Source organism: Solanum pennellii, chromosome 3 (genome assembly GCF_001406875.1).
Source record: "Solanum pennellii chromosome 3, SPENNV200".
Lineage (NCBI taxonomy): Eukaryota > Viridiplantae > Streptophyta > Magnoliopsida > Solanales > Solanaceae > Solanum > Solanum pennellii.
Genome location: NC_028639.1, coordinates 3,392,564 through 3,410,496, shown reverse-complemented (window position 1 = coordinate 3,410,496; position 17,933 = coordinate 3,392,564). Strand labels below are relative to the sequence as shown.

General features: G+C 30.7%; 1 protein-coding gene across 4 annotated transcripts; it reads left to right on the top strand.

Annotated features, from left to right (window-relative positions):
* Nucleotides 1-10,253: 10,253 nt before the first annotated feature.
* LOC107015079 (early endosome antigen 1) lies at nucleotides 10,254-17,112 on the top strand. 4 transcript variants are annotated; one of them, XM_027915555.1, is made up of 9 exons: nucleotides 10,254-10,670; nucleotides 10,794-11,013; nucleotides 11,170-11,370; nucleotides 11,451-11,573; nucleotides 12,157-12,194; nucleotides 12,295-12,403; nucleotides 13,484-15,481; nucleotides 16,229-16,377; nucleotides 16,514-17,112. In XM_027915555.1, exons 2-9 carry the CDS (start codon nucleotides 10,942-10,944, stop codon nucleotides 16,752-16,754), a joined length of 2,931 nt encoding a protein of 976 aa, XP_027771356.1. In that variant the 5' UTR covers nucleotides 10,254-10,670; nucleotides 10,794-10,941; the 3' UTR covers nucleotides 16,755-17,112. The 4 variants fall into 4 exon arrangements, with proteins under 4 accessions (XP_027771356.1, XP_015070731.1, XP_027771355.1 ...); XM_015215245.2 differs by having other exon boundaries at nucleotides 10,789-11,013; XM_027915554.1 differs by having other exon boundaries at nucleotides 10,254-11,013.
* The last annotated feature ends 821 nt before the right edge of the window (nucleotides 17,113-17,933 follow it).

Below are 17,933 nucleotides of genomic sequence, written 5' to 3'. Positions count from 1 at the left end.
TGTTGTATGTGTGTGTTTTTAAAGACCAGAAAAAAATATTAATTATTTTATTGTTAATTTATGTTTCAAGATAAAACATTCTTTTATTGAATATCTATTTTATTTATATATTTAATTTCTTGATGTGTTTCCGTTTTGTTCTATAATATTAAAGTAGAACAGAAAAAATAATATTTTTATTTACTCATGTGTTTTTGAAGACTATTTATTTTCTCATGAAAAATATATGATTGTTTTAAGCTTGTATTCTACTTAATTGTTATTAAACTTCAAGAGATCAAAAAAATTCAGGGTAGGATGTAAAAAGAGATTTTTAGGGTAATTTGATCTTTTATTTAGAAATTTATGATATTAGTAACTTAAGATTTTTGAGGGTAATTCGATCTTTTATTTAGAAATTTATGATATTAACAACTCGGATCTTGACACGCAATAAAATGTATAACTTATATCAGCTTAGTTATACATATATTATAAAAAAAGTACCAAACAAAATACTAGTAGACCCGGTAAATGATGACAAAACTATCTCCATCATATGTGGATCATTTACACGTGGCAAATTTAGATTGGTTGAGACCGTTTCGTGTTGTCGCCTTCATATGATTTTTTTTTAAATTTAATCTTCTTTTTTTATATAAAGAGGATTTTAAATAATTTATATAAAGTTACACTTTTTTTAAAGTTATTTATCAAGAATATAAATTCGTAAAAATACTTCTCAGTTTTTAGGAAAGAATAATTTTACATAATTAAGAAATTATTATGAAGTTATACTTATTTTAAAGATACTTATCACGAATAAATTCGTAAAAATAGTTTTTTTTTAGTTTGTAGGAATGAATAATTTTGTTTAGTCGTGTGGCAAAACTTAAAAATAATACTCTCTATTTTATATTAATTAAATTTGTATGTCAATATTTATATATTAAGAAAAAAAGTATTGGAGGACATAATTTAAGTCATAATTTTCACTATTACACTTTATAAAATCATATATATAACTTTATGCAATTATCTCTTAAAAAATATAAAACTTTAATAAATAAAGAGCAAATATGGAAAAAAAAAATAAAAAATCTATCTTAAACTTTAAATAATTTATTATTTCGAATAATGAAGAAATCTTAAAATATTAAGTCAATATAAAATAAAGAGAGTATTTATTTTGAAACGGAAAAAATAATTGTAAATGGCAATATAATAAATTTGGTTTTCGATCCACATTCCAAAAGTAGGTGCAATATATGTAGAAGAAAGGAACACGTTGGTTGGTAGGTGGATGCTTGGGCGTCTTGGTTGTTCTTTTTTCCTCCGCTTGATGTTTGAAGTTTATATTGAAACTTGGATATTGCGATGCTTATTTGTGGGTGATGTTTTCAGTAAAATTTTCTTCATATTCAGTGTTCGATCTCAAGACATTTAGTTGAGAATGAATCAGTGCACCATAACTCATGTTAATGTTACTTATATTCAATGGGGTATTTACTTTCGAACTAAATGTTTAGAAAAATATTTTGACTAAACCACCGATACTTTTGAGTTATATGAAAAATTTAACCTAAAAAGTAATGTTCCAACCATATTTGCAAAACTGATCTAGGAAACATATAATTTGAAAAATGTTGTAAATAATAAAATGTGAATGTCATGTAGTAAATTCAAACTTCATGACTTTGGAGATTGGACTTCAAGGATTAAAAAAATACTCCTACTTTTTATATATACTTGTCTTATATGTAGACACAAATACATTGAAAGATTGGATAGAAAATACTACTGCTCTTTTTCTCTAAATTTATTTGTTATTTAATTCTAATACTTTATTTTATAACAAAAAAATATAATCTTAAAATTTATGGATTTAAAAAGAAAAAGTGTATTTTTTAGATACCAACTTAAGATTTTATTATTATTATTATATCTCTCTTACTCTGTTCAAGCTTCCTTTTCAGCCCTCTCATTAAAATATTATAAATTAGAATACGTATAAGTTTATCGAAGCAAATTAAACCTTTTCCACATTGCATCAGTTGAAAGAGAAATAACGATTTATTCATCTGCATTGGAAATAGTTCAGCAAAATCTTTATTTTAAAATGTTTGAAGTCCAAACATGAAATTTGAATATTAATTATGAATTATCATTCAAATATTTTTAATTTATTTCATATTTTAAATATTCAAATAAATATCTTTTAAAATAAAACCATCTTTATCAAAATAACCACCTCTATTACGAGTGATAGATGAAGTAGGAAATTGGAGGATGTAGTAGTTAAAAGTAAGGAATGATGCATTGACCAATCTTCTTCCATCAATCACGATCCCTTCATTTTGTTTTTATCAACTACCACGTCCTTCATATGGGCCATATTAATAAATAATAATTAATACTAATAAATAGAGAATTTGATATACCAAACAATATGGTATATTGGATGAATTAATTTTTTTTAATTAGAGATTTCAAATTTAAGTCATGAATATAAAATTTTTTTTAATAGTGATCGTTTTCCCTCAAAAAAGACCTTAGACGGAGCAAATATGATATAATCTTTTAATAGGAAAAATTGTATATAATAACAAACTAATAACCTAAAATAAATAGAGTAGCTAAGGTTTGATTAATTGTGCTCCATAGCAAACGTTTGCGAAAAATTGTCAGGCGCCTCTCTCCCAAATATCTCGTTCGCCACTCTCCTCTAATCTCTTGCTCACTTCCTCACTTTTTATACAAACACGTGAATAAAAATTGTTTCTAATTGTATAAAGCAGAGGAAATTGTATAAATACATATATTTTTTTCCCTCTCTCCCTTCTTCCAGATCTCGCTCGCCACTCTCCCAAATCTCGCTCGCCACCCTCGTCTTTCTCACTTATACAAACAGAAGCGAAATATATAAAATAAATACCTTTTAAATATTGTAAATATTGTATATTTAAGTAAGGTTGATTAAAATAATTAAAATAAATATAGGGATATATATATATATATACATATATATATATATATATATATATATATATATGACAATAAATCATCGCTGATTTTTTTGTGAAATATAAAGAATAAATTATTACAAAAAAAAGTAACTCTCAATTCCAAAAATACCCTTACAGGAAGTTGCCCTGCTAATACAAAAAAGTAATTCATAATTCCTAAAATACCCTTACAAGAAGTTGCCCTATTAATACAAAAAAGTTCTCCCTCCGTTCGAAATTGTTTGTCATGTTGCATTTTCGAAAGATAATTTGATTAATTTTCAAAGTTAAATTAGATCATATTAATTCGATATTTTAAACAAAAAAAATTAGATATTCTAAAACTATATGAAAAGTACTATAAATTGCAATTTTTTGCATATTAATATGATGAAAAAAATACATTTTAAAATGTCAGTCAAAGTTTTTATAGTTTGACTCTAAAAATAGAAACCATGACAAATAATACCGGACGAAGGGAATAATTCATAATTCCTAAAATACCCTTACAGGAAGTTGCCCTACTAATACATAAAAGTAATTCATAATTCCTAAAATACCCTTACGAGTGAAAGCTAATCTACTTACTTCCTTATGCGTAATTAGTAATAATATATATTTTTTCAACTTTTAACCTGCTAACTTCACAATATGCTTTGATTTATTCTTTTAACATCATCACTATCGAGCTCTTACACAATGGTAACACACCGATCTTACAATAAAGAAAATAAATCTACTTTTGATATAAAATCAACATGAAATATTTGGCTAAGCGGATTTGACGGTCTATAAAGTGAAAATATAAGAGTCTGGCTAACACATCATTCAGATCTAATTAATTGACACGAAATATTAATGGGAAAATTATATATAATGGCGAACTAATAAATTAAATTAAATGCTATAACCATACTCTATACAAACACAAGTGTATAAAATGTGTTTCTATTTGTATATAACGAGAAAAAAATTTATATATACATATATTTTTGTTCCCCTCTCCCAGATCTCGCTCGCCACTCTCCCAGATCTGGCTCGCTACCCTCGCCTCTATCGCTTATAAAAACAGAAACGAAATGTATAAATTGCGTTTCGTTTGTATAAAGTGAGACAATAATGTATATGCACTTGCAAATACATATATTTTCGTCCTATACACTTATACTTATACAATACAAATATTTTCCTGACCAATTTCCTTTTATCTTTCTCTCTTCTCGTTTTATACATACACAAATTATACAATTGAATTGTATATAACTGCTTTCGTTTGCATATGTATAGCGAGTTATACAATTGGTTTCTTTGTATATGTATAGCAAATTATACATATTTATGTTTGCTATGAAGCGCAATTATGCAAACTTTGCTATAGCATACAAATATAAATTTTGTGTTTGCTATATGTGAAAGTTGTCCTATATTAATCCTTAGGTGGAATCGACTTAAAATAACAAACGTTTTAAATGTTAGACACTAGATAGTCAAAAATCGAGTTAGATAATTTGGTAAAAATATTGTAATGTTATTAGGTATATATAGTAAATATGTTTGCTTAGTCATATAATGGAAATGGACCCATTGAGGAGAGTAGGGATGTACAAAATCGAATCGAAAACTAAATCAAACTGTAAATTGAGTCAAATCGGAAAAAAAATCAGACTAATGATTTGGTTTGTCTTGGTTTGGTGTTGGAAAAAAAAATCCGACTATATTTGGGTTGGGTTGGTTTCAACTAAAAAAAAGCAACCCGAGACAAAATCAACCCGACTTTATATATATAATTTTAGAATTTTATTTTATACGTAAAAATACTTACTTTGATATAATTTTTAAATATCTCTTATACTTTTTCATAGTTTTTATAATATATTTATTTCATATTTGGAAGTTAGAATTCTTAATGATCTAATAAGATTATAGTCCATACATGTTGATAATTATACTAAAGTTTGAATAAAAATTAAAGCAATACTAACTAAAAAAGAAAATCAATTCTAATACTAAGAATGACAATAATAGTGAATATATATTTTTTAATTTTTACATAGATTCAGACAATTAAAATACATGATCTAATTTTACTTTCTTTTACAATTTAGTCATCTAACTAATACTTACTAAACTTATTTTAAATGATGTAATATTTTAAATTATGATCAATTTCATTATTACGTACGTGATTTCATTATTATTTTTTTTGTTGGATATTTTAGTGTCATTAAACATATCATATTTTTTGTTATTTTCTTGAAAAATAACTTAAATAGTTGCATTTTGGTAGGACTAAAAAAATATTTGAAGTACAAGGAAATTATATATTTGTATGAATACTTTATCGAAAAAACCCAAAAATCCGAAAACCCCAAAGAAATCCGAAGTTAAAAAAACCGACTTTTATTGGTTTGATTTGATTTAAAAATTTAAAAATCCAATACAAATTATTTGGTTTGATATTTGAAAACACCGAACAACCCGATCACGTACACCCCTAGAGGAGAGGATGCATATACGAATTGGGCTTTGCATAACTTGGACTATTTCCAATTACACCTATTAAAAATCAAAATGAGCACTGGCCCAATTCTCCACACTTGATGGCCCAAGTGTATTTTAAGGATGATTTTGTCTTTGGAGATATTTTCCTTTTTTTTTTAATAGATTTCTGAAATCACCTTAAACACCTAAAAAATGGAATCACTTAATTTTTACCCACTAACCATGATAATAATTTAATGGGAAACTTTAGCATATAGCTATTCAAAAATAGCTTAATTACGCTTTAATAACTATAGTATGCTAATTACGATTCGTAGCTACATGTTATAGGGAGGAGAATGACGAGCGAGATTGGGAGAGAAAGGAGAGAGGCGAGCAGAGAGGGTGGAGAGTGGGAGAGAGGCGAATTATACATGTATATCAGTTAGATAATTGTATATATGTAAATGGTATACATATATATTTGTATTATTTCCGAATACATTTGTATAACTTACGTGTTTTTGTATAATTGAGTAATACAAAGTTTCTAATCATATAAATATGATAAAAGTCGAAATTACGAATTAATACAAACATAAACATATGAACTTTAAACAATTATACAAATCATATTATGCAAATTACATTATATAAATTATATTATAAAAAATGTGAAAACTACATGTTTATATAAACTTTAAATAGTTATCAGAAAAAGATTGAATGTATATGGTGATAAAACGGAAAAATCAAAGGAAATCATCGTCATATGCAAATCAAACAAAGAATTATTAGTTACGAATTATACAAGTTCAAAGCCAATCCACGTAACTAATAGTAATATTAATCATGAGTGATAATTATAACAAACTATAGTTATAATGAGTTGATGACTAATTATGTATTATAAATTTTCTTAGCTGGGTAATTCTCCCTAATTTTTTTTAGTATCATTCTCAGAATTATATAATAGGAGTATATAATTGTATTCACCCAACTGATAAAATCTTTTAGGGAACAGTTTAAAAATATATAGCCTTACATAATACATTGCACTTGAGTAGTCATATTTTCAATTTACATTCGTATAGTTTCGTAACAATGATTATACATATTTATATAACATTATGCAATACTTATTTGCTTATACAAGCAATGTATCTCTATTTTGTATAATACTATATAAAAGTATATTAATTTTGCATAAATGTGTATGATAAATTATAAGAGCGTATGCATGTCACTAGGTACAATGACGAAGTCTTTTTGTAGTAGTGATTTTTAGGTATTTTTTTTTCTTTCAAAATCAGTCCAAACCTCCATAAAAAAAATCGAAATTTTGTAAACAAATCTCGTTAGACTATTTCCAACAAGTCTAAATAATACCCACTCTCAATGTCTAACAAAACATTAAATTCTAAAATTCAAACTCAATTCCTTAAGCTTATTCAACAATGATGGATTTACACATGGTTTTTACCATTTAAATCCTGCAAAAAAAAATAAAAATTACCACGATTTGAACCCCAACTCCAACTATAAATTTTGGTTTGTCAACTAAAATTAACAGGACTCATAACCTTAGATTCAACTTTAAATAAATGAACTAAAAAATTTCAACTAATAAAAAAAAACAAGGATGAATATGTTGCTTAATTAATGAAATCTTATTGAGTTAGTTAACTTCTTTTTGGGTTTTAGAATTGGAGTTATATTGCTTGCTTGCTTGCTTGGAATTCTAACGAGTATAATGGTGTGTATATATATATGTATATATATATATATTAATTTTATGATTTATGATTACACAAATAATTTTGATTAGAACATTGGTAGGTATGTAATTATTAGTTTGGTTAGAGCATTCGCAAATCTACATATAAATATAAATAGTTTTAATGGAATACTGGTAGGTATATTATTAGTTTGGTAGAATATTGACAGTTATCACAACCTATAGTTAATAGAGAAAATCTTTAAAATAATTGAACGGAATAATAGAAAATTTTAGATGAAATAATTTATGAAATTGGGGGACTTATTTGTTAAAGAAAGAACAAAAATTCTATATTGGTGCTTAATAAAATAGGCGAACTCTTTATTTTAAAAAAAGATATTACAACACCAATATGTCTAAATTTGATATATAGACCTATTATAGTAGATGGTATATATCTGTTTTCCTATTATTTTTGTTGAGGTAGAAATAATATCAGATAAGCGTTTTTAGTAATCTATTTGAAGTATAAGAATATTTTACAAATTTAAGAGTGTTTTTGTTTCTCTTTGCGTATAAGAGACTTAAAACTATAAGAAATTATCTAGTAAAATCATAAAATTTTATTTTATATCGATAAAATTATTTTTTTTCTACAAAAATTTACTCTTTAGACCTCGATATTTAAACCATCACAAATCAAATTGTCAGGCCTAGAGATCTCTAGTTTGAATAATCAAAATAAAAATTTCAAATCTTTAACTTTGAGGTTAGTTGTTTATGCTTGGAGTCTACTTTCTCTCAAAGGTCAAAAGTTTTTTAACTGTATTCATATGAAAGTTCAAACTTTACACCTAATGTTTAAAATTTGATTTTGAGACGATAAAGTATTTAGAACTTTGTAAAATTTAGGCTCTTCTTAAAATAGCAGGTATCCTAAAAAGGGGATATTTGTCCACTTTACCCCTTTTTGAGTAAGTAATTTGCAAACTCAATTTTTTAGTTTATATAAGTGGCGTCAAATGGGTTAATGAGGTTGAATTTGGGTGATTGAAATGGACTAAAAAACCCCGCGCCCTTCCCCTTTATATTATGACCATATATTATGAAGTATCAAATGAAAAACATAGTACTAGTTTTTATTCCATGTACTTTTATTCTTCCAGAAAACTAAAAGATATCTGTTTTTCTATTTGGAAGCAATGATTCTCCTTTTACCATTATAATTACAGAATACTTTCACCGTTCAGAATTGTATGTCATATTGCGTTTATCGAAAGTCAATTTAACTAATTTTTAAAGATAAATTAAATTAAATTAATTCGATATTTTAAACAAAAAAATTAAATATTCTAAAGCTATATGAAAAGTACTATAAATTACAATTTTTGCATATTAATAAGATGAAAAATTCATCTTAAAATGTTAATCAAAATTTTTATAGTTTATCTCTAAAAATAGAAACCATGACAAACATTACCAGACGGAAAAAATATATGATGCATTTATTATAACAGAATTTATGAAAAACGTATACAACTTATTAACGTAGTAAATGACACTTAATTTTGACTTTTACATTTCTTAATAATAAAAAAATTAGGGATATGAGAAAGGAAAAATAAAAAAGAGATCATAATAAAAAAAATAATGTTCAAATAATCAACTAACCAAGCTTCGAAATTCCTTCGAAAAGAAAGATGGGAGGATAAGATAGGATATTTTAATATGGAAAAAGCAGAACCCCCAGTGTGATCGGTTTCGTGGGTGAGTTCAATTAATAAATGCAACAACAACTCACATGAATAGCTGTGTCCTTTGTTGGCACTGCTGAGGCACGTGCTGAACATTAATATCAATATTCCACAATTAAAGCCTGTCATTTACTCCCTACATCTCCTCGTTCCTTTATACCGTATGTATATCTTATAAATTAAAAATATTTTTATTTTTTAAATTTTTTATTTACTTGTTCATATTTTCTCTTCTAGATATTTCTATTTATTTGTTCATTTTAACAAAAATATTTTACTATATCCTAATTTAAACTTCTTGAAAATTTCATAGTTTTGATTCATCCTTTTTGAAACTATATTTAATAAGGCTAAGATTGTAACTTCACTATGTTAATTATTGTTATCTTAATATGTGTGTTTTATAAAGTGGACAACTGAATACAGACAGAGATAATAATTTATAATTTAAAATAGAACTATTTTAAAATATAGATATAGTAAAATTCTAAAAGATTTTTTCATTGTTAATCCTGATATGATGAATGAGACACACTTAAAATTTAAGGAGTAAATTAGAGCTATAAAATAGAAAAATGAACAAAAGTAATTTTTCATATACATCTACCAACGTCCACAAAATTTTAAGCAACAAAATAATTGTCAACATTAATAAACTTGTAAGATGGATACTCGCCAACAGAAAATAAAGGCAATAAATGAGACGTTAAAATAGAAAGAGTACCTCTATTTTTTGCTGCCGGGGATTACATAGCTTCTTTTTCATTTTACCAGCGCAGCTATGAAAGTGATCTACGTAATTGCGCTGGATCATCGTCCATCAGAGACTCAAAAGACATTTTGATTTAGAATTCTTATTCTTCCTAGGTCATTGTGCCACACACGAGACAATTTTAAATTGCCAGAAAATGAAAATTCAATCAATCAAAAAAACAATCAACAATTCAAATTAACATACGAAGATTCTTTACATATTCGAGGATGTATATCATATTTTAAACTTGTCTTCACCATTGTGAAAAAAGAGGGGATAATTTCTCTTTCTTTTTAGGGTTATGGCCATGTTACATCACGTGAAAATCCCAACTTACAGATCACAATAGCAAGGATGAAAGAACTAACAATAAGAATACCGTTGTTATGCAATTAATTAACACAAAGAATGATATAGACTAAGAAGTCAACTGGATTATAGTCCAAACAATGTCTTTGTTGGGTCTTGGGGACACATCTGGAAAAACCCAAACCAGCTGTGATAGCATTATATTTTACCTACCTACACTTTTTTTTTCTGGTCATCTGTAACTTAAAAAAAAAAACTTGTAAATATCAGAAAGAAACCCAATAACTATAAACTATGTAAGCCCTTTTCAGCTTAACAAGAAAAGCTTAAATTAGAATGAAAACACTGGCATCTCAACAAAAAGCAAAATGTGAACTCAATATTGAGTAAAGATGTAAAATTCTATGGGTATTAATGAAGGTCCCTTTACAACTAAAAGTATCCATCATTTGGGTACAAATTTAGGTCACTTCATAACATTGAAAATATAGACGAAAAGTAGTTTGACCTTCATGGAAAAAAAATATATTCTACTCAAATGACAGTCTGGATTGGGATCAGTCAGTCCCACATAAAGAAAAAGGAAGACAAGCTTGTGCAATAGAGGTATTGCTGTGTGTCATAACAAAGCACTTACTCAAGATCTCTTTACTTCAACTAAAATAAAGGTATTGATTATTTTATGCACTCAAAAAAGTAGGAGACATTTAGCTGTTGTTATCTGATACTCACATTGCATATTGTATTATATTTCATTTCCTTTCTTCTTTCAACTTGTACACCAAGGAAAGCATCTGCATCCTTCAACTAGAGCCTAGAGGGCAGGGATATCTTTACTTACAAACCAGAAACACGAAATATAGAGTAAAGTGAAGCAGTCAGCTTTCTCGGATCCCAAAGAAAGAGGGTCAAACAAATTCATTTTCTGATTTGACAATCATGTTCAAGTCTTCAAAATGGAAAAAGGAGAAGATCAAAACTGTATTTCAAATGCAGTTTCAGGTAACACAGGTATGCTAACAGGATGGTTAAAAATTGCTTTGTTCAGTTTCTTCTCAAATGCTGTTAACTGCATATAGCAAGCTTTGATTCGATATAAGCCAATAAAGCAATATTGAGAATTTGATCTCACTGAGCTTACAAATCTCTCAATCATGATGATTTCAGGTGCCTAAGCTAAAAGCGAAAAAACTGATGATTTCACTAGTTCCGGCAGACGCTGGAAAGCCGACAGTGAGACTAGGAAAAGCAGCAATTATCGAAGGAACATGTTCATGGGAAAATCCTATTTACGAGACAGTGAAATTAATCAGGGATCCAAAAACAGGAAAATTTAAACAAAACATTTACTACTTTGCTGTGGCATCTGTAAGTAACAGAAATGCAATCTCTAACCACCTTACGGTTGGAACATTTGCTCACTACTCATCGACATGATGTCATCTCAGGGATCATCAAAATCAGGTTTTCTGGGAGAAGTTGGTCTTGATTTTGCAGATTTGGTAGAGGCAACTGAAAGCTTAGTAGTATCCCTACCCCTAATGCCACTGGAGACTGGCGCGATTTTGCATGTATGTCCTCTCTCTCCTCTCCACAACACACACACACATACATACATACAAACTCTTCCATGGTAGAGGACTTCTGTCATGACTGCTGATCAAGGTTTACAACTTCCTTACTCGACACCTCAAACGGGAAAGGAAACAGAAAATAGATAGTATTAGAATAGGAACTTAGTCATAATGTTTGCTAACTGTGAAGTCCCAAATTGGTTGAGGGAAATGGGTTATGGTCTTTTTATATGGTCTTAGGCAACCTTCCCTCATGAGCTATCTTTTTGGGTCGAATCAGGTTCAATATCTATTTCTTAACATAGTAGCAAAGCCAAACCCAGCAATCCCTATTATTTTGTTTCTCAATGTTAGGCCCCCGTAATCCATGCTCCAATTGAATTTAGAGCATGTGGGGGAGGTTAAGTCCAACATTGGTTGAGGGAATGGGTTGTGGTCTACTTATGTCTTAGGGAATCCTCACCCTCATTAGCTAGCTTTAGAGGTTAAATTGAACTTGAAGTCCATTTCTTATTACTAACAAAGTAAACAAAAGTCTTTATGTTTAACTGTGTTAGTCTAAAATATATATATGAAACAGGTCGCAGTACAGAATATGCAAGGAGCTCAGGAAACCAGGTGATTTAGCATTCAATGCCATGCTAAACATGCTATCAATCTGGCTTCAGTTATCTACAAGTTTGGATACTAAAGTAGAGTTTTAACAAAATAATTTCAGGCCTACTGAAGATAGTGATATTTCAAGGACAGAATCTCTAGATCAAAGCTTTGAAACAGAGCTAGGAAGCAATGGCCATTATGGAAACGGACATTGTACATCTACTGAAGTAAGGTCTCATATTTATATACTTTTGCATTTCTTCATTTCACTGCATACAGTATTATCACATATTGAAATATACCTCATTTTGGACCTAGTTTGTGGAACTTTAAGTTTTGAGTGTAGAGAGATATGACACTTGGGCCTAACTCAATCCCAAAAGTTATCTCATGAGGGGAGGATTGCCCAAGTTCATATAAGCAAACCATCAGTCCATTCAACCGGGGACTCTAAAACTCTTAACACCCCTTTCATGCCCAAGCCCAACTGGAGCCCAAATAGCTTTGGTATCATGAAAAGCTATAGCACGTGGGCCTAAATCAATCTCAACGCTAGCTCATGAGGGAGGATTTTCCAAGTCCATATCAACCTATCACCGTAAAGATTCACTTCTCAAATAACAGTAACACAATTTCTGATATAGTTCTTAACTTTTGCTCCTTATAAATGATCTAGAGGCAATACAAATCAAACTGGAACCTTTGTATAAACTGTTGTGAAATATTCCTTACACCCCCCAACATGTGTAACTGGTCCGAGGTTCACTTGTGGAGTGAACATTGGTTACAAGAAAGAGGACTGGTTTAAGTTTCTAATACATGTAAAAGAATCGGAATGAAGTCTTATGTGATGGTTTTGCCCAAAACATTATAAACACTTTTGGAAATTTTATAAAATAAAAATAAAAATGGGAATTTTGTAAATCTCTGACAACAATACTACCATTATTCATACACTCTAATTATATTATTTCAAGAATGGTTTTCTGTGTTGTTTTCTTTTCATCAGCTAGAAATAAGAATCATTTCAAATCCCCTATGCTTATATTTACTTTAACTTCACATATTTTCAAATAGAAAATTTCATGACTCATTTGAGAGACGCTAAAATGCAGAATGAACAAGGCAATCAAATACAACAATTTGGATAGAGTCAAATGTGGTGTGTAATCCCTCGATTTCTATACATCTTGCCAGTGATGTCCTAGTCAGATAGAATAGCACTTTAAACATGTTCATGCTTCAGACAAATTATTTGTATCTCGTAGCTGAAACTTGCATTAAGCCTTTTTGATTATTTTCCACAGGATGGAGAGTTGAATGAAACATTTCATTACTCCATGCAAAATAGTATCCCACGGGATCCTCAACCTAAAAACAGTCTTGTGAAACAGTTCACCTCACAGAATGCAATTAATCCCCTTGAGAGACATCTACATCAGAGATCATCCACAGATTGCTCGCTTGGCTCTGATTTAGATGGGAGTGTAACTGACACAACACACAAATCAGAGGAGGATCTTCTGAGAGACACTGCCCAAGAAACTTCAAGTAACAGTTTTGAGTTCATGAAAAATAAGATCGTAATGCTCGAGCGTCAGGCAGAATTGTCAGAAATGGAACTACAGACACTCAGAAAGCAAATTGTGAAAGAAACCAAAAGGGCACAGGAACAGTCTAGACAAATTTCTAATCTAAAAGAAGCGAGAGATGTCCTTAAAATCAAATGTGAGAAACTTAACCTGAGATGTACAGACGAGGTAAATGCAGTTGCTTCAGATAATGCAGGAGCAGATGACAAAAAATCGACAGCTCTATTGGAAGAAATCAGGCATAAACTTCAGAAAGAGAAGAACTTAAATAGCAAATTGATGCTGAAGCTGCAAAAGACAGAAGACTCAAATTCTGAATTGATTCTTACAGTAAGAGATCTGAACAAAATGTTGGACCAGAAAGATAAGGATATTTCATATCTTTCTGAAAAAGTTAGGTCCAATAAGGATCTGCTAGAGGCCGCTGCGGAGAGAACCTATCTCAAGATTGATCAGAATGAAGATAGAAAAGCTAAGGAGCTTAAATTTGCTGATGAATCTCAATCACTGAAGCAGACAATTGAAAAATTACAGGATGAAATAGAGGTCTACAAGACAGACAGCAATGAAATGAAAGCACAGATGGACCAGCTTGAAAGCCATTGCCAAGTGTTGGAAGATGAAATAGAGGTCTACAAGAGAGACAACGATGAAATGAAAGCACAGATGGACCAGCTTGAAAGCCATTGCCAAGTGTTGGAAGATGAAATAGAGGTCTACAAGAGAGACAACAATAAAATGAAAGCACTAATGGACCAGCTTGAAAGCCATTGCCAAGTGTTGGAAAAGGAAAATGATGATATTAATCGTAACCTAGAGCAATGTGAGCTGCAAAACCTTAAAACGCAACAAGAACACTCAGAATCTTTAGCCTCTATAAAGCACTTTAAACTCCAGGTGGAGAGACTAGAGGAAGAAATGACAACACAAACGTCACAGTACTCAAAATCATTGGATACAATAAATGAACTTGAAACACATGTTTCAGTGCTGGAGAAAGAACTGGAAACACAGTCGCAGGAATTTGAAGAACATCTGGAAGCAGTCACCCAAGACAAAGTTAAGCAGGAGCAGAGGGCGATAAAAGCAGAGGAAGGATTGAGAAGGGCAAGGTGGAGTAATGCAAAGGCAGCTCAGAAACTTCAGGAAGAATTAAAACGACTATCAGATGAAATGACATTGAAGATTGATGAGAAAGAAGAACTGGTCAATGATGCAGTGACGGAAGCAAATGTTCTGCGTGAGGAGAACAAAGTTTTAGAGGAATTACTGCAGAAATCTGAAGAAGAACTTAAATCAACGAAAGAACATTATGAAAGAGAAGTTCTTGAATTGAAAGCTTCATCAGTGGAGATAGGAAGGCTAGATCTAGCAGGGTCAGCGTACTGCAAACAAATGAAACATAGAGAAAAAGTCAGATATGATACGGAGCAAATGGAAAAATCAACTGCTGAAACAGAGGTAGAACAAAAAATGACCATACAAAAGGAATTGGAGAGGGAGCTAGCTTCAGTGAGGAGGGAAGCAGAAATGTTTCTGGAGGAATTGATTCCCTTGAGGACTGAAGTGGATGAAAAGAAAATACTTGAAGAAACCTTACAATCAGAAGTAGAGAAGCTACACCTACAGAATGACGAACTGAGATGCAGTACAAATCAACTGAAGTTGGAAAATGAGAACCTGATGAAGCTGGTGCTCAAATTACAGGAACAGGTACTTTGCACTAATAAAAAAGTTAGACATTTAAAACTTTATGGGATTACTCATTTCATTATAGAAGACCTGAATAGAGAAGAAACTGTTTCTCTTAATGCTCTAATGTATCCCCCTCTTCAACAATGATATTCAATGCCTAGAGGTGAATTAAATTCAAAGAATCATAATGATGACTTTCACTAACAGGTCGTCCTTTCTAGGTAGTATAAGCATTCATCAGGTTGATAGGAAATTCTCTCCCATTTTTTTATGATACACAGCCTTTGTAGATACTCGGCATTTTATATATTTACCACAAATACTGATAACCTACAGATGTTTGCATGTTCCAAGAGTCCAAATTCACGGAACAGGTTCGTATATAAGTATGAAATCAATGTTCCTCTAGAGTTTCAACAAACTTAACAATTCTTAGCACCTTAATCTTTCTTCTACAACTATAAATATTGCATGAAAGCCAAATCGTCTTTCATCTTCATCCAAGTCAACTTGTCAATTCATATAGAAGAAAGAGAGTCCATTAAAAACCATTAAACCGTTGACCTAGATTTGAAGTAACATATTCACAGACATAAGGAGTTGATTCCACTGAACACCAACTTGTTGACATTTCTGTCAAGTTTTCTACACCTAAGATTCCTGTATTCTCATTCGAGTTTTTTACTCCAATTAGCAAAAGACTCACAAAAAGCTTTCAGAAAGCATCACTATATTTCTAATGGAACTGCTGATCTTGACATACAGGAGGATGAACCACCTGCAGAAGCAACTCAGGATAGTATTGTAGCTGAAGGAAGAAAATGTATGGGGGAGAACATTCATCACCAAGGGAATGGCTTTACAGAAGGAATAAATGTGCAGAATGGATCCAGAAAAATTGTGAATATAACAAGGTAAACCAATAGAACTTTTACTGAACCATTGCAGCATTGCTAGCATCTATTCGAAAAAATTTGTCAACAGTGAGAAACTGCAATTATATGGAAGGATAAAGAAGAAAAGGAACTTAATTTTATATTCCTTCTGCAGAAGAGAAGTTGATTCAGGAAGAGTGGCAGAGACGATCAATGGCCAATCCCAAAATACACATGATCCTGAAGAATTACGGGGTCAAGTAGCTTTATTGACGGAGAGAAACAAACACATGGAGCATGAATTGAAGGACATGCAAGAAAGATATTCAGAAATAAGTCTTAAATTTGCAGAGGTAGAAGGTGAAAGGCAACAACTTGTCATGGCTTTGCGCAATTTTAAAAATGGAAAGAAGTAGTAGTTTTTCAACTGGTATATGATCCACTCATTAGATTTGTCCAAGTCAACCTTCTGCAGAAGGTAAATGAAGCAGTGGAGAATAAGGTCTAAAAAAGTAGATTCCCTGGCAATAAGATGCTTCAAATCCTCAAACTTTCAACTTCCAGGCCATAGACAAGTAACCTGTCAGAATACCTTGTGATCATTATCTTCCATTCATTTTGGCCAGCACAATATGACTACTTACTAGATTATTTGCGAGCAGTATATCCAGGTTTCATTCTTCTGTAAGATTTACACAGGATCTGAAGATCAGTTGATAATATTCACAAATTATTCACATTATAGAAATGTAAAAGCATGTTAACTTTCCTGTACATAGCAGATATTATTTTGGGATAGACAAAGTGGAACTAGTATGAGTCTAGAAGCAGAAGAACTAGTATGAGTCTAGAAGCAAGTTATTCAAGCTTAAAACGTGATCCTTCACCATGATCATGCATGGTCATTAATTTCAGATACGACTGATCAATTTATCAATGCAAATTGAAATTAGGCTGCACATATTCCTCATGGTAGTGGTACCTCCCACCACCCTCACCCCACCCCCAAAGGCTAAGAACAACACCAACATACCCAGTGTCATCCCACAAGTGGGGAGGGTAGAGTGTACACAGATCTTACCCTTGCCTCGTGGAGGTATTGACGTTGTTTTCGATAGGCCCTCGGCTCAAGAAAAGCAAATTAAAGCAGTTTTAGAAAAAGCAATGACGGAAGCAAATAGGCCATGACAAATAATATAAGAAGCATTTTGAAAGAAAAAAAAAGGAAAAGTAACAACAGCTAAAAAGTATGATAACCTAAGTACAAGAAACAACACATAGTAACAAAATGAATGGACAAGGGACTACAGCAATGATGCTAGTACTACTGCTAAGAAGGGGAAGAGTGCGGTGCACCAAACATCCTAGCCTATCTGACAGGGAAGTGAGACAACATTCAATTGCAAACTCTACCCTAATCTGCAACCTCCATAACCTCGTATCTAAGGTCATGTCCTCAGAAAGTTGAAGATGTGTCAAGTCCTATCTAATCAGTCATGTCCTCAGAAAGTTGAAGATGTGTCAAGTCCTATCTAATCACCTCTCCCCAAAGGCAAACAAGGGGAAATTATTCACAATAAGGTCATTTTTGTATT